Source organism: Balaenoptera physalus (genome assembly GCF_965194825.1).
Source record: "Balaenoptera physalus genome assembly, chromosome: 13".
NCBI classification, from domain to species: domain Eukaryota; kingdom Metazoa; phylum Chordata; class Mammalia; order Artiodactyla; family Balaenopteridae; genus Balaenoptera; species Balaenoptera physalus.
Genome location: NC_138892.1, coordinates 83,362,456 through 83,386,474, shown reverse-complemented (window position 1 = coordinate 83,386,474; position 24,019 = coordinate 83,362,456). Strand labels below are relative to the sequence as shown.

General features: G+C 38.3%; 1 protein-coding gene across 2 annotated transcripts in view; it reads right to left on the bottom strand.

The window, feature by feature from the left end:
- Window positions 1-24,019, bottom strand: part of TMTC1 (transmembrane O-mannosyltransferase targeting cadherins 1) — a 271,877-nt gene that overhangs the window by 95,323 nt on the left and 152,535 nt on the right. For both annotated transcript variants that reach the window (XM_082419615.1, XM_082419614.1), the window contains exon 8: window positions 19,375-19,564. In XM_082419615.1, coding sequence (XP_082275741.1) covers window positions 19,375-19,564 — 190 coding nt within the window. The remainder of the gene's footprint in view (window positions 1-19,374; window positions 19,565-24,019) is intronic.

Genomic DNA, 24,019 nt, shown 5'->3' with positions numbered 1-24,019 from the left:
AATGAAACTTAAAAGCTTTTGCACAGCAAAGGAAACCATAAACAAGACCAAAAGACAACCCTCAGAATGGGAGAAAATATTTGCAAATGAAGCAACTGACAAAGGATTAATCTCCAAGATTTACAAGCAGCTCATGCAGCTCAATAACATAAAAACAAACAACCCAATCCAAAAATGGGCAGAAGACCTAAACAGACATTTCTCCAAAGAAGATATACAGATTGCCAACAAACACATGAAAGAATGCTCAACATCATTAATCACCAGAGAAATGCAAATCAAAACTACAATGAGATATCATCTCACACTGGTCAGAATGGCCATCATCAAAAAATCTACAAACAATAAATGTTGGAGAGGGTGTGGAGAAAAGGGAACACTCTTGCACTGTTGGTGGGAATGTAAATTGATACAGCCACTATGGAGAACAGTATGGAGGTTCCTTAAAATCTAAAAATAGAACTACCATAAGACCCAGCAATCCCACTACTGGGCATATACCCTGAGAAAACCATAATTCAAAAAGAGTCATGTACCGAAATGTTCATTGCAGCTCTATTTACAATAGCCAGGGCATGGAAGCAACCTAAGTGTCCATCATCGGATGAATGGATAAAGAAGATGTGGCACATATATACAATGGACTATTACTCAGCCATAAAAAGAAATGAAATGGAGGTATTTGTAATGAGGTGGATGAAGTTAGAGTCTGTCATACAGAGTGAAGTAAGTCAGAAAGAGAAAAACAAATACCGTATGCTAACACATATATATGGAATCTAAGGAAAAAAAAAAAAAAGGTCATGAAGAACCTAGTGGCAAAACGGGAATAAAGACACAGACCTACTAGAGAATGGACTTGAGGATATGGGGAGGGGGAGGGGTAAGATGTGACAGGGTGAGAGAGTGGCATGGACATATATACACTACCAAATGTAAAATAGATAGCTAGTGGGAAGCAGACGCATAGCACAGGGAGATCAGCTCGGTGCCTTGTGACCACCTAGAGGGGTGGGATAGGGAGGGTGGGAGGGAGGGAGACGGAAGAGGGAAGAGATATGGGAACATATGTATATGTATAACTGATTCACTTTGTTATAAAGCAGAAACTAACACACCATTGTAAAGCAATTATACTCCTATAAAAATGTTAAAAAAATAAAAAATAAAAATAAAACGACACTTTGGATTTCTGGTCCTTGGCTCTGGACTTCATTTTTTTGCAGAGTTTTTTGTTTGATTTGTTTTTAATCAATAGTCTAAATCTTCTTGCCAACAATAGATCCTGGGATTGAAACCTCTTATCTTCACAAGAGCACACAATTACATTGTTTCAGGATCAAATCAGGTGAAGAGGGACGCTCTCATATTGTTTTACTCAAGTGAGAATAAACTAATTCATAACTTTATTTGGAAATATGTGTCACATTCAGTGTGTGTTTTAAATGTTTAAAGAAAAATAAAAGCAAAAATCTTTTAAAAGGCACTTTAGAGGAGGCATGACTGGAAAATATTAGTCTAGTGCAAAAAACACCATTTTACGTTTTTTCCCTGTAATTGATCTCTAATCTCACAGCGTTGTGGTCGGAAAAGATGTTGATATGATTTCAATTTTCTTAAATTTACCAAGGCTTGATTTGTGACCCAAGATGTGATCTATCCTGGAGAATGTTCCGTGTGCACTTGAGAAGAAAGTGTAATCTGCTGTTTTTGCATGGAATGTCCTATAAATATCAATTAAATCTATCTGGTCTATTGTATCATTTAAAGCTGTGTTTCCTTATCAATTTTCTGCCTGGATGATCTGTCCATTGGTGTAAGTGAGATGTTAAAGTCCCCCACTATTATTGTGTTACTATCGATTTCCTCTTTTATAACTGTTAGCAGTTGCCTTATGTATTGAGGTGCTCCTATGTTGTGTGCATATATATTTGTAATTGTTATATCTTCTTCTTGGATTGATCCCTTGATCATTATGTAGTGTCCTTCCCTTTCTCTTGTAACATTCTTTATTTTAAAGTCTATTTAATCTGATATGAGTATTGCTACTCCAGCTTTCTTTTGATTTCCATTTGCATGGAATATCTTTTTCCATCCCCTCACATTCAGTCTGTATGTGTCCCTAGGTCTGAAGTGGGTCTCTTGTAGACAGCATATATATGGGTCTTGTTTTTGTATCCATTCAGCGAGCCTGTGTCTTTTGGTTGGAGCATTTAATCCATTCACATTTCAGGTAATTATCGATATGTATGTTCCTATTACCATTTTCTTAATTGTTATGGGTTTGTTTTTGTAGGTCCTTTTCTTCTCTTGTGTTTCCCACTTAGAGAAGTTCCTTTAGCATTTGTTGTAGAGCTGGTTTGGTGGTGCTGAATTCTCTTAGCTTTTGCTTGTCTGTAAAGCTTTTGATTTCTCCATCGAATCTGAATGAGATCCTTGCCGGCTAGAGTAATCTTGGTTGTAGGTTCTTCCCTTTCATCACTTTAAATATATCGTGCCACTCCCTTCTGGCTTGTAGAGTTTCTGCTGAGAAATCAGCTGTTAACCTTATGGGAGTTCCCTTGTTTGTTACTTGTCGTTTTTCCCTTGTTGCTTTCAGTAATTTTTCTTTGTCTTTAATTTTTGTCTGTTTGATTACTATGTGTCTCAGCGTGTTTCTCCTTGGGTTTATCCTGCCTGGGACTCTCTGTGCTTCCTGGACTTGGGTGGCTATTTCCTTTCCCATGTTAGGGAAGTTTTCGACTGTAATCTCTTCAAATATTTTCTCGGGTCCTTTCTCTCTCTCTCTTCTCCTTCTGGGACCTATATAATGTGAATGTTGTTGCGTTTAATGTTGTCCCAGAAGTCTCTTAGGTTGTCTTGATTTCTTTTCATTCTTTTTTCTTTATTCTGTTCCGCAGCAGTGAATTCCACCATTCTGTCTTCCAGGTCACTTCTCCGTTCTTCTGCCTCAGTTATTCTGCTATTGATTCCTTCAAGTGTATTTTTCATTTCAGTTATTGTATTTCTCATCTCTGTTTGTTTGTTGTTTAATTCTTCTAGATGTTTGTTCTTTAATTCTTCTAGGTCTTTGTTAAACATTTCTTGCATCTTCTCGATCTTTGCCTCCATTGTTCTTCTGAGGTCCTGGATCATATTCACTATCATAATTCTGAATTCTTTTTCTGGAAGGTTGCCTATCTCCACTTCATTTAGTTGTTTTTCTGGGGTTTTATCTGTTCCTTCATCTGGTACAAAGTCCTCTGCCTTTTCATTTTGTCTATTTTTCTGTGAATGTCACCATTCATTTTAATAATCAAGTACTAGTAAGGAGTTAAAGGAATTAAATAAATTAGAAAAATGTTGTTCAATAAAACTTTTCCTGATTAGAATGAAACTATTACAGGAATTTATGGAGACATGGGAGAAATAGAGAATGAACTTTCTTCCTCTCTCTCTGTGGTTCTGAACAAAAATGGAAAAAGCACTAGAAACATGTGTATTTAAAAAAAAAAGTGAGGAAGACTAGAGAGATGAAAGGTAGGGGCAAGACAAGATCTCTTCTAAGGTCGTGTTCAACGTGTAAATTATTACACACATGCTATGGGAGAGACTCATGCAGAGGGGGAAATAAAAGTCACCTGGTAAGCTGCAAATGGTAGATAGTAAAGGAAAAACAAGCGTCTCTCAAGCACATACCATATGCCAGACATTTGACTGAGACTGTCCCACTGACATTTCATGATAATATTACGATGTAGGTAATTATCCCCAGTTTATAGATGAGGAAATTGAAGCTCAGAGGACTTAAGACACTTATCTAAGTTGATCCAATTAGTGAGAAACAAGGGTTTCAAACTGAGGTCTGATTCACCCCAAAGCCTGTCCTTTCCCCACAGTCCATGTGGCTTTGGGATCCCAAGACAAGGTCAAGTGTGTGCGTGGGGGGGGTGATTTCAGCCCTTTGCTTCCTCTTAGTTTTGTAGCAGAAACCCACAGAGCAGATAAGACCCAGCAATTTGGAGGTTACCTAGTAAGGCACTGCTGAGCTAGACCAGAAATCTCACCGCTGAGTCCCTTTGCCAGATAAACGCCGACACGTGTATTCTACAATCAGCAGGGATGCAGCAGGATATGCTGCATGGAACGTGGGTTCTTTATCAATTATTCTGTTTCAGTAAATCGTTGCAGGTGGCCCACCTACTCACTCTGACAGCCAGCCTCTGGAAGAGCGGACATGTCCATGTCCACAGCCACAACAGGGGAAGACATAATTTATTTGATCTTAGTTACTGAATTGTAAGTCAAAATTATATTTAAGAAGACTTGAGGGGGGATAATGATTATTTTAGACATAAGAAATCAAATACTGTGATGAAATCGCCCTCTTATTAAGGAAAATAACAGAATATTCATATTCTAGTGACCACAGAGGCGTAATGAATAAGCTGAGTGGACAAAAGCCTTCTAAATTTTAAATCTACACATGCTCTGGAGCTTATTGCTCTAACCTCCATTTTTAATATTCAACTGTTTATGTCTAAATCTTGCAGGAATGTAATACTGTGATAACCACTTACTCGTTCCTTTTTCTTTTAACCTTTAAAAAACTTTAAATTTATTTTTTAATTGAAGTATAGTTGCTGGTCAATATTATATAAGTTACAGGTGTACAGTATAGTGATTCATAATTTTGAAAGGTTACACTCCATTTAGTTATAAAATATTGACTATATTCCCTGTGTTGTACAGTATATCCTTGTAGCTTATTTTATACATAATAGTTTGTACTTCTTAGCCCCCTACCTCTCAATAGCCCCTCCCCCTTCCCTCTCCCCACTGGTAACCACTAGTATGTTGTATTGTTAGATTCCACATGTAAGAGAAATCATACAGTATCTGTCTTTCTCTGATAACCACTTACTCTTGTAGCATCTGTGATATTCATATTTATATCAGGTATTCGCTCAGGAGGGTGGATTTGGAAAATCACAACAGTAGTGTAGCTCTAAGAGCTACGTGTTCATCTGTGTTGAGACCAAAGTTATCTGGGTGGACTCAGGAGAAAGGAGGAACTGAGGGGAGGCATCAGAACCCCCATTAGATACCTCTGCCTTCAGGGGAGGCCCTGTCCAGAGAAGAATCAGTGGTGCACTGGACAGGGGGCCTGTGGGACCAAGGAGAGAAAACTGTCAGCAGAAGCTCAGTCTTGTGCCCAGAGCCTGTCCAGAGCACAGAGGGGAAAAGGTCACCACCTAGTGGTCCAGGTCTTCCATCATGCTCCCCGCATCCAGCTCTGGCTAGTGAAACAAAGATGACACAGGTAATGCCGCCGAATCCCTGGTTAAGAACTATAACTTGGGACTTCCCTGGTGGTCCAGTGGTTAAGACTGCCCTCAAGTGCAGGGGGTGTGGGTTCGATCCCTGGTCAGGGAGCTAAGATCCCACATGCCTCGTGGCCAAAATACCAAAACATAAAACAGAAGCAGTATTGTAACAAATTCAATAAAGACTTTAAAAATGGTCCACATCAAAAAAAAATCTTAAAAAAAAAGAAGTATAACTTAATAAAGTGACCTTAGGTGGGAGGGAGGCTGGTGCAGTTAACCAATTTTTTCCCTCTGTAAGAATTCAATTAAGAACCAGGATGGATTTAACCATGCAAATGAAGTCATGCGTGAATTTAGCTTTGATGATGAGGAAACAAGAGGCAGAAGATAAATTAGATGCATTTTCATAAATAGTTTTGTTCCTGTGAAAATATACACACTTGGCAGAAGTGGTCTTCTACCTATGACTACCGCTTAAATATTTCTAAGATGTCCCTCTGCCAAAACCTTCCAAAGCAGGATGCTATAGACTTATTTTCTGTTAAGAAAGAGACAAGATTTTTACTTTTTCACACCATGAGTCACACTCACTCAGAAGTATGATTCATCTACCCACTTGGGATTGTCACACAGAGGACAGTCCCTTCCCTCTGTAATCTAAAATGAATAAGGAGAAGGAACCACAAAAATCCCACACAGTTTCACACAGTAAAGATGCAAATATTTTAGAGTAGCATTTCTTAAAGACTATAATTCATCCTACTTTATCAAACAAATTACAGAGAGATGTTTGGCTTACTTCAAGGTTATAAGATATGAAAGTAATAATAAATTTAGTAAGCTTCTCTCTTAACAGCTAAAAAAAGGGATTTTTACTTGTCCAATTGAGCTTCTGAAGTAACTGCTATGAATAATGGATTTGATTCCTGTTTTCCATCAATGTACTCATCCAAAATTAAAATACCTTCTATAATCAAAATAGGTTGGATCTCATTGGATAAGACCCACTTTCCTGATTCTGAAACATATGGTGATAAAAGCCTAGTGGATCATCTTTTTTTATCAAAGTTGTTAAAAGCTCTTTTTTACAAGTAACTGACATGATTAAGTAATGCTCTTCCCTTACCTTTAACTGTGCATCTTCCCTTACCTTTAACTGAACAGCCTAACTACCATAGCCTAAAAGGGCAAATTTAATGGACTAATGAATGTACAAAGGATGGAGACAAAGGCTTTAGGTTTTAAAATAGTATCAAATACTTGTAATTTTCCATATTCAGACATTCCAACACCTATTATCATTTTTTCATTAGGCCTGCTTTCCACCAAACAGCAACACCATAAATCTCTAAAGTGTAGCTAAGAGAGAAGCAGCATAATATGATCTATATAAGGCTTGACATAAAAGCAAGAATTTGACCATGTATCACTAATTGAGAGTCATTTTTCCCTTGGGAAATTCTTACAAGGTAAAAGAAAAAAATCTTCTAGACAGAAAAACAAAGGGTGAAAGTGTTTCTCCAACAAGCCTTGGCATTGACTTATTCCCCAAGCAAAGACACTGTCAGAGTGAGTACCCAAATCTGTAACAGGCAGAAAACTAGAGTTCACTGGCCAAAGTCACCCACATCAAAAGGGATTGTGGTGCCTTGGAATGGAGACAGTTTTCAAGGCAATGCCAGGGAGGTTGATGTTAATAAATGTTCTTCCCAGTTAATCGCTTTTTAATACCAAATGCCAGGGGGCTGGGTCACAAACTGACTAGGCCAATTTGGCCATCGAAAGTTGCCGTCCTTCTGTAAATACTGCTGGCCTCTGGCGATCAGAGCCAGACAGGACACAAAAATGAAAGCAGGCTTTACATGAAATTCTGCCAAAAGTGCAACCATTTATTATCAAACAGTCACACACTGGCTTATCACGAAGCTCCAGGAAGTCTTTTCTCTGTCCTCCAGCCTTTCTACAAGAAGCTTCCATGAAAGGACTTATGTTCTGTGGGAAGGACAGCTCGCTTTCCACTCAGGTAAGGCATAGAGGTACTCTGTCAAGCACCTTCTTTTTAAATCAACAGTGAAGCAAATAAAGATACAATTTTTAGCTTTCTCCAGTTACAGGGAGTACTACATGTGCAGAGATACATGCCATGTCACTTTGGTTTCACTTGGAAAACTGTCACTTCATATATGGATGAATCAGTTACTCAAGGTAATACTCACTTCCCCAAACTATGGCATTTGATGGATGGCCATGCAGTATCCTCATCCCATCATGAGCCTTAGCCGTCACAGTCATTGCATCAAATACCCACATCCAAATTTCTAATTACAGCCTCAATCTGATGAAAACCAAGTCTCCAGGAATCTGTTCCAAGGCTGTACCTCTCACTTTTTCAGGTGGTATTGCTATAGGGATAATAATATGAAAATTGTTTTGTTGATGCTGTGGTGGTGGCTATTGTTTTTGAAGGTACATGTATGGCAGCAAGAAAGTGTTTAAACACTGCTCAAGAATGGACTCTCAAAATTCACTTAGCCACCAGCCCTGATACCTCCAAGTCAATACTTCCCAAAACATGCTATCACAACACTGATCCTGGAAGAAGGCCCTAAAAAAGTTTCCAAATTCAAATAAATTTGAGAAATGCCACTTACTATATACCCCATTTAAAAACTCAATAGCCAAGACATGGAAACAACCTAAATGTCCAAAGATAGATGAATGGATAAAGAAGATGTGGTATATATATACAATGGAATATTACTCAGCCATAAAAAGGAATGAAATTGGTCATTTGTAGAGATGTGGATGGATCTAGAGACTGTCATACAGAGTGAAGTAAGCCAGAAAAACAAAAACAAATACCGTATATTAACTCATATATGTGGAATCTAGAAAAATGGTACAGATGAACCTATTTGTAGGACAGGAATAGAGATGCAGACGTAGAGAATGGACATGTGGACACGGAGGGGAAGGGGAGGGTGGGACGAATTGTGAGATTAGGTTTGACATAAATACACGACCATGTGTAAAACAGATAGCTAGTGGGAACCTGCTGTATAGCACAGGGAGCTCAGCTCGGTGTTCTATGATGACCTAGATGGGTGGGATGGGGGTGGGGTGGGAGGGAGGTCCAAGAGGGAGGGGATATAGGTATACATATAGCTGATTCACTTCATTGTACAGCAGAAACTAACACAACATTGTAAAGCAATTTTACTCCAATTAAAAAAAAAAAAAAACTCAAAAGGCTGCTTAGAGCACAGTAAAAGTTTTGTGAAGTCCCTCAGTAAAGAAAAATATATTTAACTTCTCTAAACCTAGTGCTTCTGAAATGCAGGATCTTTATTTAGAGTAACCTTACTTAATGACCTATATGATGTAGAACATATTTTGAGAAATGCTGGTATAAACTGCTCAAGCAGAATGAAGTTAAAAAGAAAAGTTTCCATCTTATGAGCTTCTATAACCTGCCCCCAAAATCATCTCACTGTCTGCCAAATATTCCCTACATCTCTTTTATAGCTTTCATGCTACAGCTGAAATACATTTTCTGTCGCTCATCCTTCGTAGATGTAGAATAGATGATTACCATGTAAAAAATCACTATACATTTAGAGAACTTTATCAAGCCACCCATCAGCATAGTCTTGGCTCCCGCCAGGATAAGTCCTAAGAGCAGGAAAGTTTCTTGGCAGGTGAGAGGCATATCTGTGTTTAGAAGGATAATTCTCTCAGAGCTGGAGGGATGGACTGAAAGTGGAGAAAACCAAGCTCTTCAAGGTAGCTACTGGGTTTACTTCTATTTTTATTCTCCATACTCAGCGTATTTTTGGGAACAAATGAATGATCAATAAATTAAATATCAAATACGTTATCATTTCCTCTAGGCTTTTCCTCTCTAAATGCACCTTCCTGCACTTACAAATTTATTCTGCTTGTCTCTAAATACCTTGTCAGCTTTTAAGACCAGTTTCCATTTCCAACACACAGCTATATATGTGGCTGCTGACTGAGACTGGTCATGCTACTCAGAGCCCTGGCCTCTGCCTATGAGACACACAAAGTACAGGAGCATCAAGGATACTAGAGGACACTCCCCCTAATAATTTGCTTCCTCAGAGTATTCTTGGTAACTTTTCCAACCTCAGCAATGAGGCCCTTGGTAAAACACCATCACTGATTACTCACTCATTCAACAAATATGTATTATTGCCTTCTCTTTTTAGTCTCTTTGGGCATTGTGCTTACAGGAAATCACTTAAAGAATTTAGCAATCAATAACTTCCATCTTCTCTGTATTTTCCAGACACTATTCTAGGCTCTTTGGCATACATCAGTTAGCAAAACAGACACACACACACAAAAACCGCTGCCTTTCCAGAGAGGGAAAAAAAAAGATAGTCTGGTGAGGGGTATCTGCAATATAAGGTGGGTGGACAAGAAGGGGGTTGCAATTCTAAACATGGTGGACAGAGTATGCCTCATTGAGAAGGTGGCAATTAAGCAAAGACTTGCAAGAGATGAAGGAGTCAGCCACAGTATTCGTTTCATAGGAAGAAATGAGTTCAAGAAGAAACCAGAAAAATAATGGGGACAGAGCATGTAAAACCTTTTCGGCCATTATAAAAGTTATGACTTTTACTTGCGAGAAATAAGGAGCCACTGAAAAATTTTAAGTATAAGAAAGATAGGATCTGATTTACATTTTTAAGAATCATGGTAGTCACTGTACTGAGAATAGTCTGGACCACTGGCACTAGGGTAGAAGCAGGCCAACTAGTTGGAGGCTATGGCAATAATCTAGGTGAGAGAGAATGGCTTGGACCAGGGTGATAGCAGTGACGGCAGTGAGAAGTGGTCAGATTCTAGACATTATTTTGAAACAAAAGTTGACAGGATTTATTGATGGGTTGAATGTAATATTAACGAGCAAGACAGAGAGGCAACAAGAAAACCCCAAGAATTTTGGCTTGGGCAACTAGTAGGACGCACAAAGGTGGGAAATCACGGTCAGGGAAACAATGAACAGGTAAGTTCAGGAGTTAAGTTTCAGAATGTTGACTTGAAACACCATGTGGAAATGCATTTATACAGCACTTGCCTTTCTGAACAACCCCATGTACCATATATATTATTTCATTCATTCTGATTATATTTTAGGTGAGAACAAAGTTTGAAGACCCTATTGTCAACATTTTGATGTGTAATAATGTAAATACAGAAACATTAAAGCTTGTATGACAAACTCATTTTCTTTCTAATACTCCATGCTGCCTCTTTAGACAAAGCATGTGTAAAAGTAAGGCATTTTAGTTTTTTTGTTTTTTTGTTTTTAAGGAGGGGATTGATTCTCCCCATGTTGCATTTATCACTCCTTTATAGGCTCCTTGGGCTTTGTACTTACAGTGAACCACCTAGAGAATCTGGCAATCAATCACTTCAGTCTCCTTTGTATTTTCCAATACAATAAGCATTTCCAATGGGTTTTCTGTTTAGAGGAACTTGTTTTAGCTGCTTTTATATTTGGGCATCCTAATTACATATTTCATGGTTTTCTTCAAACAATATGGAAAGGGTGTGCTCCTTTAAAGAGAAATGTCACATTCTCAATGGAAATAATGACAGAATGGCTCCAGGAGTTAAAAAAATGTCTTTTGACCTTTTTAAGAGTTTAAAACAATCAGAAGCATTGCAAGGCTAAGTGGTAATGAGTTGCTTTTATGAGAGTATAAATCATTAAGTTAAAAGAAATAGTAAAATGTGTTAAAAATTAAGCTTATCACTCAAAAGGTGACAATTATTCTGAGTAAAAGCAAGTAATAATACAGACTATAAAATCTTGCTGAGAATCATAAAGCATACAATCAAGAAAAATAAATAAAGCTGTTACTGATGTCTGAAAATTCCTTTTTTCCATTATGCAACTATCTAAAATTCTTCCATTAATAAATTCAGTGAGTCTTCCAGCTAAGGTATAAACATCAGAGGGTTAGGTAAGTCATTTTCTTATTAAAGAGTGTGACTTGTGAAAATGTAATTGCCATTTGAAGGCAAGGAATAAAACAAATTATTTAATGATGTGAAAAAGCTCCTGCCAGGCCCAGATAAAAAGCCAAGCAGAGCAGTGCAACCGAACTGTGTACTACACAGAACATGAGAAGGATCTGCATTAGGTTCAGATGCAGCACAAGGAAAAATGACTTCCCAGGTGACATATTAGTAATAGACAACAAAGAATGCCTTGGGAAGACTGCACAAGAGCCTCTGATTTTCAGGTAGCCACTGAATAAAAAGATGCATCTCCAATGGCTATTTTGTTCCAATACCCAGCACTGAGTGGAATGGAGAAATCTGGTAATGACAGTAACAGGTTTTAAGAACAACAATCAAAGAAAATGAATGTTTTCTTGTATCTTGCTTATTCTGGTAAACTTTCAAATACCCTTAAAAACATCTATCATATTTCTATAGTTTGGAGGTTTAGGTGATAACTCCAATGTTCATTTGTACATAAGTCAGTGATATTTGTCACTATTCCCTTTCTCTTGATAAACATTCATTTTTTGAACTAGATAGAGTAGTTTTATGTTAGGATTCTGCCCTTATATGATATTTGAACATATCTACTTCCAAATTCCAAAATATGCTTAAACATTAAACACCTGCAAGTATGTTACTACTCTTAGCTCTTAGGTCAAGAATTTAAACCTCTGTTACCTAGGATGGGGGAATAAAGGGAGGTGGGAGGGCAGGATCAATCTTCAGCAGTGTTATAAATATTTTTTGATGATCTAAAGCATGACTGTAAATTGAAATATACAGAATCAAAAAAAAAGCAGTCAACTGGGTTACGTTTTTTCAAGACTGGTTATTCCTACAAAATGGAAACAAGAGGCCTTATTGTGCTCCTGACTTTGAGCTGTGACGATTTCTCGATGATGGAGATGGTGACAAGGACTACAGAAACAGCTGTCAGGTACTCAGTGTTTCCCACATACCAGACACTGTGCTGAGAGTCCAGTGTGGCTTGCCATGGTTCAACCTCACAATAACTACGGTGTAAGAACAGGGCTGAAAAAGGTGAGCTCACACGGGTCAGGGGCACAGCTTGGCCTGACTCAGGTCAGCGTTAATCACTCCCCTCTGCAGCCTCCCCTCGTCCCAGTCTCGGGACTCTGGATCTGGAACTTGGGGCAGTGCTCCTCCACACCTGGGCTGCCTCTTACATGCAGGGGCCTGGCTCCCACCTGAAGTTGCTGGTCATGAATTTAAAGTAGACTACCAAATGAAATTAGAGTGACAGAACATAAGTCACAATTTGTATCATGTACGGCAAAGCAGTGATGTAAAAGTATGTGGGAAGAGGCAGTACCAATGGATCTTTAAATGGGTTCCATTTTAAAATAAGGTGCAAATTCAACTTCTCCATTTTCCAATATCACATCTGATGACGTGGTAAGCTCATTTTCCAACTTTCATCAGAAAAATGACGTAAACAGAAATCTCAGCTTTAGCGCGTGGCCAAAATTGACTACAGGTACTGCCTTGGAAAACTGTGACCTAGTAGCAGGACATTATCACCACAGGTAAAAGTGGCAGGTGGAGAGGCCAGCTGAGGGAAGTGAGAAGAGCCTGGATCAATTAGGCTGGCCAAATATGAGACAGAGAGACATCCCAGACAATGGCTCCTCCCAAAGCACTGGTGGTCACAGACAGATGGACCATGGCAAGACATCACAGGGCCTCTTCTATCAGTGATTGCAGGGGTTCCAAAGCAGGACAAACAGGATGGGTTGTAAATGAGCTGGAAAGATTGGACCTGTAATAGTATGAGGAGGATTCTCATGAATTGAGGACAAAGGATGGAGAACATGAAGCTTCCAGAGAATGGAAACTGAAAAGAAAAATGTAGGCCAGAAGAAAAGAAAAAAAAACCATTAATATTGGCACAAAGCCATTAACCATTAAATGAAATCTTCATTCCTCAAGTTCAATTTTATTTTACCATTTGGAATATTACAACACGATGCTTATTTTACCAGGTTTCAAAATGGCTATTCTGGAATTTAAAAGAGTTATTCCACAGTGATCTATGTGACACAATAATACCATAACATACTACTTGGCTAAGCTAAATGCAAAGTAATTTCCAGAAATCTGAAAGCATGTTCAGTTCAACTGTATGAATCTATGGTAGTACAATGTTCTACAGCAGGGGTCAGCTAATTTATGCGCCACTGGTGGAGTTGAATAGTTGTGACAGACTGTATGACAAAACCTCAAATATTTTCTATCTGGTTCTTTGCCAAAAGAAAGAGAAAAGTTTGCCACCTCCTGGTCTGCCCTATTGTATTATGCTTATTCTCATAAGCTCCTTCTGTTCCAAGTACTTTTGGGAATGAGGTAAGAATGTCAATGAGAAAATAATCACTTTCCGATCTTTCCTCCTTGTTGAGTTGTGTGGGCGTTTTAATGAAAGAGAGATCTAAGGCTGACACTCTCCACTTGTCCATCTGTCTGCTCTTTCACTGAGTGTGTTGCTAGAGGCTGTGACACACACTAGCATGGAGGCTAATCAAGAGCAAGGCTGAGAACATGAAGGGAGATCTCAGAGAAGAACACAGCCACCTCCCGAAGGAGAAGATGCAGGACCCCCACTCTATCCTGCCTCTCCATTTCCACCAAGTTGTCACTGGTGGTCACCTCCACTGGTCAGGCTGCACATTCATCCCTTTGCAGACCTGAGAATTTGACTTGTTTTCCAGGGCCCAGAGACGTAGCCGAAGATTTGTGCTGGTTTCAAGGGAATGATGTAGAAGACTATGAATGGAAAATCTGGGGCAAAGCTGTGACCTCTACTGAAAATGAAAACAAAAAAACCAAACAAAACCAACCCTGAAAGCCTCATACCTGGGGGAGCGGACCTCCACTGTTTAATGTCTGTTCTCAAAAGACATCTCATTGTTGAGGTCATTATTGGGAAAGCTGGGTATCATTAACTTTCCTGTTTTTTCCTCATGTTTTACTTTTTTACAAGCATGCCCCGATATTATAAAAGATATAAAAAAAACTTAACATCTCAAGATACCTTGTGAGAATGTAATAAAGAATCAATAACAAATAAATTACTCTTAAATATAACAGTGGTGCTTCCTCTGTAACACAGGAAATCGCATTAAAGGACATGGGAAAAGGGCAAGTATAAAGAGTAGGACCAATGGTATTAACTCCTGTAAATAATCCAAATTCATCCAAACTTTCCTGACATTCCTGACATATGTCACTATTTTATTGCAAGTCAATAGTCTGATGATGCGCAGTCTGTAAGAAAAACCCAAGTACATTTTCGGCCTATTGTTCTCTTGGTATATAAACATTCACTATTCATAGAAGAGAATGGAATAACCAGCCTCCATGGCTTAAGTGCTCTGTATCACTACTGTACATACATTCCAACAGAGAGATTATCCTCATCACAACAAGTGAGAGCAAATTAGTTCACTTTAAAATTCATTGTTAAAAAGAATTCAATCCAATAATGAGTTTCTAGATTGTTCTCTACATTATGTAATATAAACTCAAATGTATTCCTCATGAATAAAGGGTGTGAATAGAAGGAGGTGATGGAGAGGCACAGAATAATACAAATTTCACATTTAAATTCTCAAAGATGCAAGTGAGCTCTTTTATGATAAATAATAAACTACTCCCTGAGGTCTTAAATTTCTTAGGCCATGAAAATAGGACAAATTAGAAACAATCTTTAAATTAATTCTGTGATTATTTCTAGAGAAAGAAAACCCTCAGATTCTGAGCCCTAGTTCTCCCACTCAACCCTGGACAAAAGCTTGTCAAAATTCAGACATCTGTTCTCTGAGCTGCTTACCTAGAGGGACACTCCAACTGGCTGTGGAAGTGGCCTAGAAGGGTCTGTGATTTATAATGGTGTGTAACTTAATTTACTTGTATAAAAGAATTTGTTTTTGTTTTCAATAAGTGTAAAAATGTACAAGGACAAATGTTCAAAGCAGGCCTGCAGAGGGTGGGTCTTGGGGCGTGGTTGGGAATTGGGAAATAACTGCTCTTTTATTTCTTACATGTGGTAATTTGTTGCTTTGTAAAGTCAAAATATTTTCCAGAAAAAATTCAATTATGTGTAAATACAATTGTATCAGGGTAGATTATATCCCCCTCCACCAGTGCCCTGGTTGATAACAAGGTAGGATGAAAGAAGTGAGTTTGGTAAATTGGAGGATAAACAAAGATTGTAAGCATATATATTGCCCCAAAGTTATGCCCCCCCCCAAAGCTGGTTAATATTAGCAAAAGAAAGATTTGTATGTCTTATAGATGCCTTATGGACTCCAAGGCTGCCCTTTTCCTTCAACCCTCACCTCTTATCTTCCACAAACACATACACAGAAACATCTAAATTCTTTACAAAGGACCTGAATTCTTTCCCCATCTCGTTCCCCTCCATGGGCAGACCTTATCAACAAGAAAATCAGACAAAACCATCCAACAGTTAACAGAGCCAGAGACCCTGTGGAAAAAGCATGGCAGGTAAAAAGAAAGCAGGCAGAGGCTTAAAAGACCTAGGCTTGATCCTGCGCGCACACGCATGCACACACACACACGCACGTGCACACACACACACACACACACACACACACACACACACACTCCATCATCTCCTGGACATCATTTCATTTGGCTCTACCATTGACCCCTCTGCTGCAGCTGTGTCAGCTTCCCTGCTGTTTTGTGAACACTCCAGTACTTTCCTGCCTCAGGGTCTTGGCGCTTGCTTTCCTTCTACTTGAAATACCCCTCCCCCAACAGCCAAATGGCTCATTCCTTCACTTCCTTTATATCTCTGCTCAATGTCATAATATCTGTGAGGCCAGCCCTGACCTCCTCATAGCCCTTAACAACACCTGGCATGTAATGACAAATTTTAAGTGTTTAACTGTAAGCTCCATGTAGGCAAGACCTTCATTTTGTTCCCTTCTGTAATCCTGGCAACAAGTAGACACTCAATCAACATTAAGAGAATTAAAGAGGAAGAAGTAGTGAGGCTAAAAAGAACATGCTCTCCCCTGAATATAAGCCAGGGTGGCCCTTTGTATGACTGAGAATCCATCAAAGGTGAAATAAAAGAAATATTTTCCATGATTCCCTGGACTCAATGTTTATGCTTGTTTATCCAATCATTTTTTCCCCTGGTAATGTATCATATGGACTCACTATCTCAAAATTTAAGGAAATAGCCAGGGATTATAAAGTAATTTCAATCCAACACATTGATGCAGTACACACATCATTTGGAAATATTCTAGGTGGACAGAGCTGTGTTTATTTTGCTGACATTACTGTAAACATTTCATCCACTGTTCCTTTTTAGCACAGAAAAATGTCGGTAAAGCAAGACCTCTTTTTTCATAAAATCTTAACTCTACTGTGTATTGTCTTGGAGTCAGAGTCCTTAGGATCATGTCCTTAGTAACTAATCACCACATAGAATAACCAAGATTATCTCCGTTTCAAGAGCTTACGAATTAGCAGGAGAATCTGATTTTTAAGACCTTCCAACGTGTAAGTAGATCAAGAACAGAGAGGCAAGGCCACGTAAACATGAGCTAGATGCCAAACCTCTGCCTCCAAACTCTGAAAGAAGAAAATGTAGAAAGTGCAAGTAGCCTCCAAGAATTGCCAGAGGCTTTAGTTAATGTTCGCAAAGAATTTTCAAGATGAAAGTCACCATAGAAGAGCTAAATCTTACTATCACCACAGCTGGAATGCTTTGCTAATGTTTTTCCTGATGCAGTAAAGTGATTTTGGAACAAATTCCATGAAAGAAAAGGATTAACAGTCTTCCAACGAGGAAGTTTCCATTCATTCATCATGTTACCACAGATGCTCTGGGGATGGCCAAGGTTCGCCTATGTGCAGGGGTTTACTGCTAGCATGAAGGTCCAGCTTTAACATAACCTGACCAAGGTGACAGCCTGTGGGGACGCACCACTCCCTTTAGTTAGCTGGGAGAGAGTCAAGAAAACCCCTTTCTGACATACCAGTCCAGCACTCTACTACATTTACTCTTGCAGATCAATACCGGTATAGCAGGCATGTCAAACCACACTGAAAGGCTAATAAAACAAACCCCATATTGACTCCCAAGCATTTCACACCGGTATTGAGCACAGTTTTTTTTAGGCTTTAAATATAGTTCACTTAAGCAAAAAGTTCTGCGTACCAAAATCGAAATAGAGTTTCTAACTTTTTATGATTTTATTCATTTAGATAATGTATACTGAGTGGCAAACAATAAAATTTAGATAATAAATATTGGATGTGACAAACTCTTGATGTTAGAAATATGGCATTGAACAAAACAGAAAATAATCTCTGTCCTCGTGGGGTTTATGCTCTAGTTGGAGGAAACAGATATTACATAAAATAACAAAATTATATAGCATTTTAGAAACTGGAAGTATAGTGAAGAAAAAGTTAAGTGAAAGGGAGGTAAGATGTGGAGCAGAGGGTATGTGATTTCATTTTAAATAGGGTAGTTATGGTAGCCCTTACCGAGAAGATTTTCTTCTATTATTTCCTTTTAGAATTTTTGGTGTTATTTAACTCTTTTGTTTAGGACTATGATCCACTTAGAAATACTTTCTAAGTGTATAGTATAAGGTAAGGGTTAATGTTCACATTTTCCCCTTACAGATAATTCTGTATTTCAGTACCTTATATTTCCCCATTGAATTACATTGGTAACTTTGTCAAAAATCAGTTAAGCTTGTAAATGTGAGTTTATCTTTGGAATCTGAATTCTATTCCATTTTCTACTGACTATTTTTTCCTGACTTTGGGTCACCTATTTCTTTACATGTCCAGTAATCTAATTAAAAACCCGACATTGTGTGTCATACATTATAGTGACTCTCTATTCTATTTTGTTCTTCTGAAATTTGATGGTTTCCTGTTTTAATATATGATAAACTTGCCTGGATTCAAACTGAAAAATCTGTTTTTATGTAGAGAGCCGAAATTTTTGCTTAGTGGGGTTTTATTTGTTTCTTTCTTTCTTTTGCCTGGATCTCTGGGGAATCTCTCTTGTTCCTGCATAGCTTTATGATCAGCCAATGATTTCATCAGAGGTTATATACAGACAACTAAAGCCAGTGAAACTTCCACCCTCTGCCGCCCAACCTGCATTTGTGTTGAAGAATTCATTCAAATTTGCAGCAAATAAGTAAGTCTCCCCAGGCTTTCAGTTTTGCTCGCGCTTTCTAGGATGTCCCACGTGCACATGTTGTTTTCTCATTCATCCGTGAATGCGCGGAGAGTGTATTATCTCAGCCCTTGTACAGCTCTCTTGCTTCCAAAATCTACCCCTTAAATTGCTAGGTGCTCTGCTACTCTCCCAAACCAAATCAGCCACCTCCAGCCTGTAAACCTGTGAGTTTTTAACACTAGATCTGGGGGGATGGGAATATCCTCAGGCAAGAAGCATCTTACACAAGGCAGTAGCAGTTTTTAATAAGTAAATATTTTCAAGTTCTTTGCTGTCTTTGATCGTTTTTGAAATGGTTACATTTAATAATTTTTTCCACGTTCCAATATTTTTCCAAGTTCCCAATATTAAAACTTTTAATAAAGTTTTGTGCTATTATCTTTTTTTTGAAGTGAGAATCACCCAACCAACTCAGGCAGGCATTTATTAGTGTAAGCAGAATCTTAACCACATTTAAGCACTTATGAACATGTTATCATTATCTCATTTATCATTACATGAAATCAAACGAATTAGGTCAAAAATGAGTCAACCACTGCAAGAAAAAAATTTCTCATTTGCAAACATTGTAACCTTGGTCTATTAACCCTGATAAGGTCTTTAAAATATATATTACCTTTCTGGAAAATTTTTAAATACACAAAGTTTTTTAGATGAACGAGTAAATTCAATTTAGACCCACACCCCCTTGCAAAAAAGAGTTACTGAGTATAGAGTATCTCTCTTGAAATGTAGAATTCATTTGAATCTTAAGAAAATTACCTTGAAGGCTGCTAAACAATGAAGGCTCAGTAAGGCCATCACAACTGCCAGAAGGACGGTGGCTAAGTTCCGCGTGTCCCATATGGTCTCTACCAGAGGAATACTGCCCACCTGCCAGTCATAGCACAGGGTAACAGGTGCAAGCAGAAGCCACACGTTGAAGGCCAAGAGGTAGGAATAGGTAAGGAATCTACAAAGAGAAGAAGAGTCATTGAAACATAACTCGAGATCCATGACACTTTGCAAACATTCATTCACCATGTTTCTATTAAATAGCACTTCTATACTATCAATGTTATAGAAAAGACAAGGTAAGATGGAAAGTCATTCATTCATTTAGTCATTAAGTTGATCATTTTGGAATCTATTTAATAGCTGCTAGTCATTGTGGTAAGTGCTGGCCTTTCAATGATGAATAAGACAAAGTTTCCATGACCTATATTTAAAAATTATCATAAATAAATACATAACAACTGAGATAAATGGTATAGATGAAAGCATATGACATGAAATGCTGCCCTGTTGGGTACTATTCCCTGGGTAAGAGACATTTGACCTGTCCCTTTTTAATAGTGCCCCAAATCCTGCAGTAGATATTATGAAAATATTAACCATTTTATAATAGATTGATCCATTTTGAACTATTTCAAAAAATCAAAATATCTGTGGTAAGGAGATAAAGTCTCTTACAAATCGAGAGGCTAGCGTTTAAGAGGACGGAAGTACAGCTGTCCTTGATAATAAGAATAGCCAGGTGGACCTAGGGAAGGAAATTTATGATTGGGGATGTTACTCCTGTTTCCTGGCTGTGTCTAGGCACTAAGGCATTCTAACTGACCCCCTTCCTTTCAGCGTAGAGGAAACTAAATTTACTTAAATTTGTTCAGTAAACACAAATTCTTTAACTGGTGTTCTAGACCCCTGAAAACTGCAGAACTTTCAGCATATAACAAACTCCATCCAAACCTCTGCACTAGGGGATGGCCAAACTCTAGTATGGCTTTTAGCAGCATAAGGCCATGTTCCTGGGATGACCCCAGCCCCTCCACTAAAATGCCTGCCTGAGAAAGATCATCATTGCCAGGAGAATTTACCTTTTTCTAGCTAATCCCTGACAAAAAGGCCCCTGACCTCCGTTTCTTAGTGCATTTACTACAAAGGATTTACAGTTGGGAATATGTATCTCTTACAACTCAGAAGTCTTTCTCAAGGAACTGAGAGTCATTCCTTTAAAATGTAATCATCAGGAGGAAGGGGCCTGTCTCCCAGGCCGTGGGAGGACAGAATCCTAACTCTGATAACTGCCAGCCAGCAGACACAGCCTAAATGCACGTAGATGATCAATCTTTTGTAATTTTTTACTTCTCTGACTCTGCCGAGCCCGTTTGCCGCCCCTCCCATTCTCTCTTTAAAATACCCAGTCAACCCTGCGCAAATCAGAATGGAGCTCAGCTGTTTCCTGAACTGTCAGTAGTTACTGAATAAAGTGTGTTCTTATTGCTCTAACTAATGTCCAGCTGTGTTTCTCTTTGACACTCTACATGGGACTAAACCAGAGAAAGAGATAAATCTCTTGCCCTCAAGGAATGTAAAATCCAGTAGTGAAAATAAGATACACAGAATTAAAGAGGCAGAAGGAGATGAGTGCCATGAGGGCTCAGAATGTGCAGAGAAGAGCCCCCTCATTGCCAGATCCTTTTGGAGGAAACCTTGGATGGGCAAAGAAGTTGGATCAGATAATTTCTAGGTTATTTTCCAATGTTAAGAGTCAATTCACCCTGAATTCCTCTCAGTAAGTAGCTCTAGTTTAGAACACCCCTCCCAGCCCTTTCCAATTTATCTCCTTCCCTTTCCTCCTCTTCCTCCAAGGTTGGCAGTGGAAATATCATTAGCAATGATCAGGAAAGGCTCAGTGATAGGGATTATTCACTGCCTCCACTCTCAAACCCCAACAGAGAAATGGGTCAGATACTTCAATGGTGTTTCTCAACACTCCCCTCTCTGTTGTTATTTTAAATAAAATATGAATGTACAGATAGTGCAGTATATACTGAAAGTTTGATGAAGTCCAAGCTCTGTTATTTATCAAACATAAAAGCAAAAAAGTCACCTTATCCCTTTTAGGTTTGGGCCTGTGAAACTGCCTCGTGAGAATGCCAACTCCACAAAATAATGACTGGTTCACTTAGGGCTTCTTCTTTTCACAGAGCTTCTAAGTTGATGCTATATACTTCTTAGCTCAGTAAAGATTCTTCATGACTTGTCTTTAAAGGAGAATGTTCAACCACCAAACTTAGCAGGAGAATCACACAGCTATGTCACTCGGTTACATCCCAGCTCTTAGGAATTACTTTAAAAAAATAGTATCTCTCCTTCTTGCTATAATAGATCTAGGCAATGATCATAAATGGCTGCTGAAATTATTAGGTGAAAAGCTGATGGGGTATTTTATTTTTTTAAAATTTTATTTATTTATTTATTTATTTATGGCTGTGTTGGGTCTTCGTTTCTGTGCAAGGGCTTTCTCTACTTGCGGCAAGTGGGGGCCACTCTTCATCGCGGTGCGCAGGCCTCTCACTATCGCGGCCTCTCTTGTTGCGGAGCACAGGCTCCAGACGCACAGGCTCAGCAATTGTGGCTCACGGGCCTAGTCGCTCCGCAGCATGTGGGATCTTCCCAGACCAGGGCTCGAAGCCATGTCCCCTGCATTGGCAGGCAGATTCTCAACCACTGAGCCACCAGGGAAGCCCCCATGGGGTATTTTATAATGGATGGATCAGGCTAAATCAGGTGCCTAGAACTTACTAATCAATTTTAACATCACAGAAAGGGAGACTAACTCCTGACGGATATACACAAAAAGCTGATGGGCTGCTTTTTTATTTGAAGCAGTCTTGTCAAATAAAAAAGAAAATTAAACTTGAATCTAACCAAGCACTTTATTACCAGTTTACATCAAGTACAGAAAACACCAGAACATGTTAAATAATACCACAGGGAGGCAATACTCTAAATCCAGAATGTTACAAATTCCACGGAACAAATGACGGCAGTTTCTTCAACAAATACATTGCAATGGGAGGGGAAAAAAAGGGGAGAGGGCACCTATAAATTAAGAGACTTGAGAGACATATCAAACGAAGTGCAGGTTTTGTTTAGCTGCTAATTCAAACAAACTGCTATTAAAAATAACTGCTTATGAGACAGAAAAAATGAAACGCTGATTGGATATATGATAATAGAGAATCACTGTTAATTTCTAAAGCATGATAACGGTATTGTGGTTCTAGTCTTTAAGGGTCCTTGTATTTCAGAAATACATATGAAAATGTACGCATTTGAAATGAGATTATGTCTGGGATTTGCTTCAAAATGATGGATTGAAGCAACGTGGAAGAACTGGGTGGGAGTGTGAATGAAACAAGATTGGCCATGAACTATGATTGGGAAAACTGGATAAAGGGTAGGTGGGGATTCTTTATGCCGTTTTCTCCACTCTTGTACATATTTAATATTTTTCATAATAAAACAATTTTTAAGTAGTGATAAAGGCAACAGAATTGCAACAGGAATGCTTTCTTAAGTCTGGTTGCAGCTTGACCACGGAATAGCTACAAACACTATGCAGAAACTTTTATTTTAATGTTCAGTTCACATTTTGAACTTGCCCTGCAAGTTGTCTTCATTTAGTCACTTATATTTTCTAGACTTGAAATACCATACTGACAAAAAACAAATATCAAGAATAACATTTTTTAAAAGTTACAGTCTCAACGTAGTTACTTACATATTTTTTTTAAATGCTCAGTTGTGACTTTTTACACAGATTATAAGCAAAATAGGTCAAAAAAGAAAAGTAAGCCACAGAACTAAAAGAAACTTCACCTTCGTATAACACTAGGAGGGTCAAAACTATTAACTTAACCCAACACTATTAACTTAACTAACCCTCCTTATTTTTGTTGAGGTATAGGTGATTTATAATATTATATTAGTTTCAGGGGTACAACATAGTGATTCAAAATTTTTATAGATTATACTCTATTTAAAGTTATTATAAAATATTGGCTATATTCCCTCTGCTGTACAATGTATCCTCGTAGCTTATTTATTTTATACATAGTAGTTTGTACCTCTTAATTCCTCACCCCTAAATTGCCCCTCCCCCTTCCCTTTTCATAACCATTAGTTTGTTCTGTATGTGAGCCTGTTTCTGTTTTGTTATACTCGTTTGTTTTATTTTTGAGATTTCACATATAAGTGATGATATACAGTATTTGTCTTTCTCTGTCTGACTTACTTCACTAAGCATAATACCCTCCAGGTCCATCTAAGTTGTCGCAAATGGCAACATTTTGTTCTTTTTTATGAGACTGAGTAATATTCCATTGTATGTACACACCACAGAATCTTTATCCATTCACCTGTTGATGGACACTTAGGTTGCTTCCATATCTTGGCTATTGTAAATAATACTACTATGAACACTGGGGTGCATGTATCTTTTCAACGTAGTGTTTTTTGGGTTTTTTTGTGATATATACCCAGGAGTGGAATTGCCCTTTTTAATACATATATATTATCTCCATTAGCTCAGAGATATACACCTACCTTTTGTGCATATGAACTCAGATAAATGTTGCAA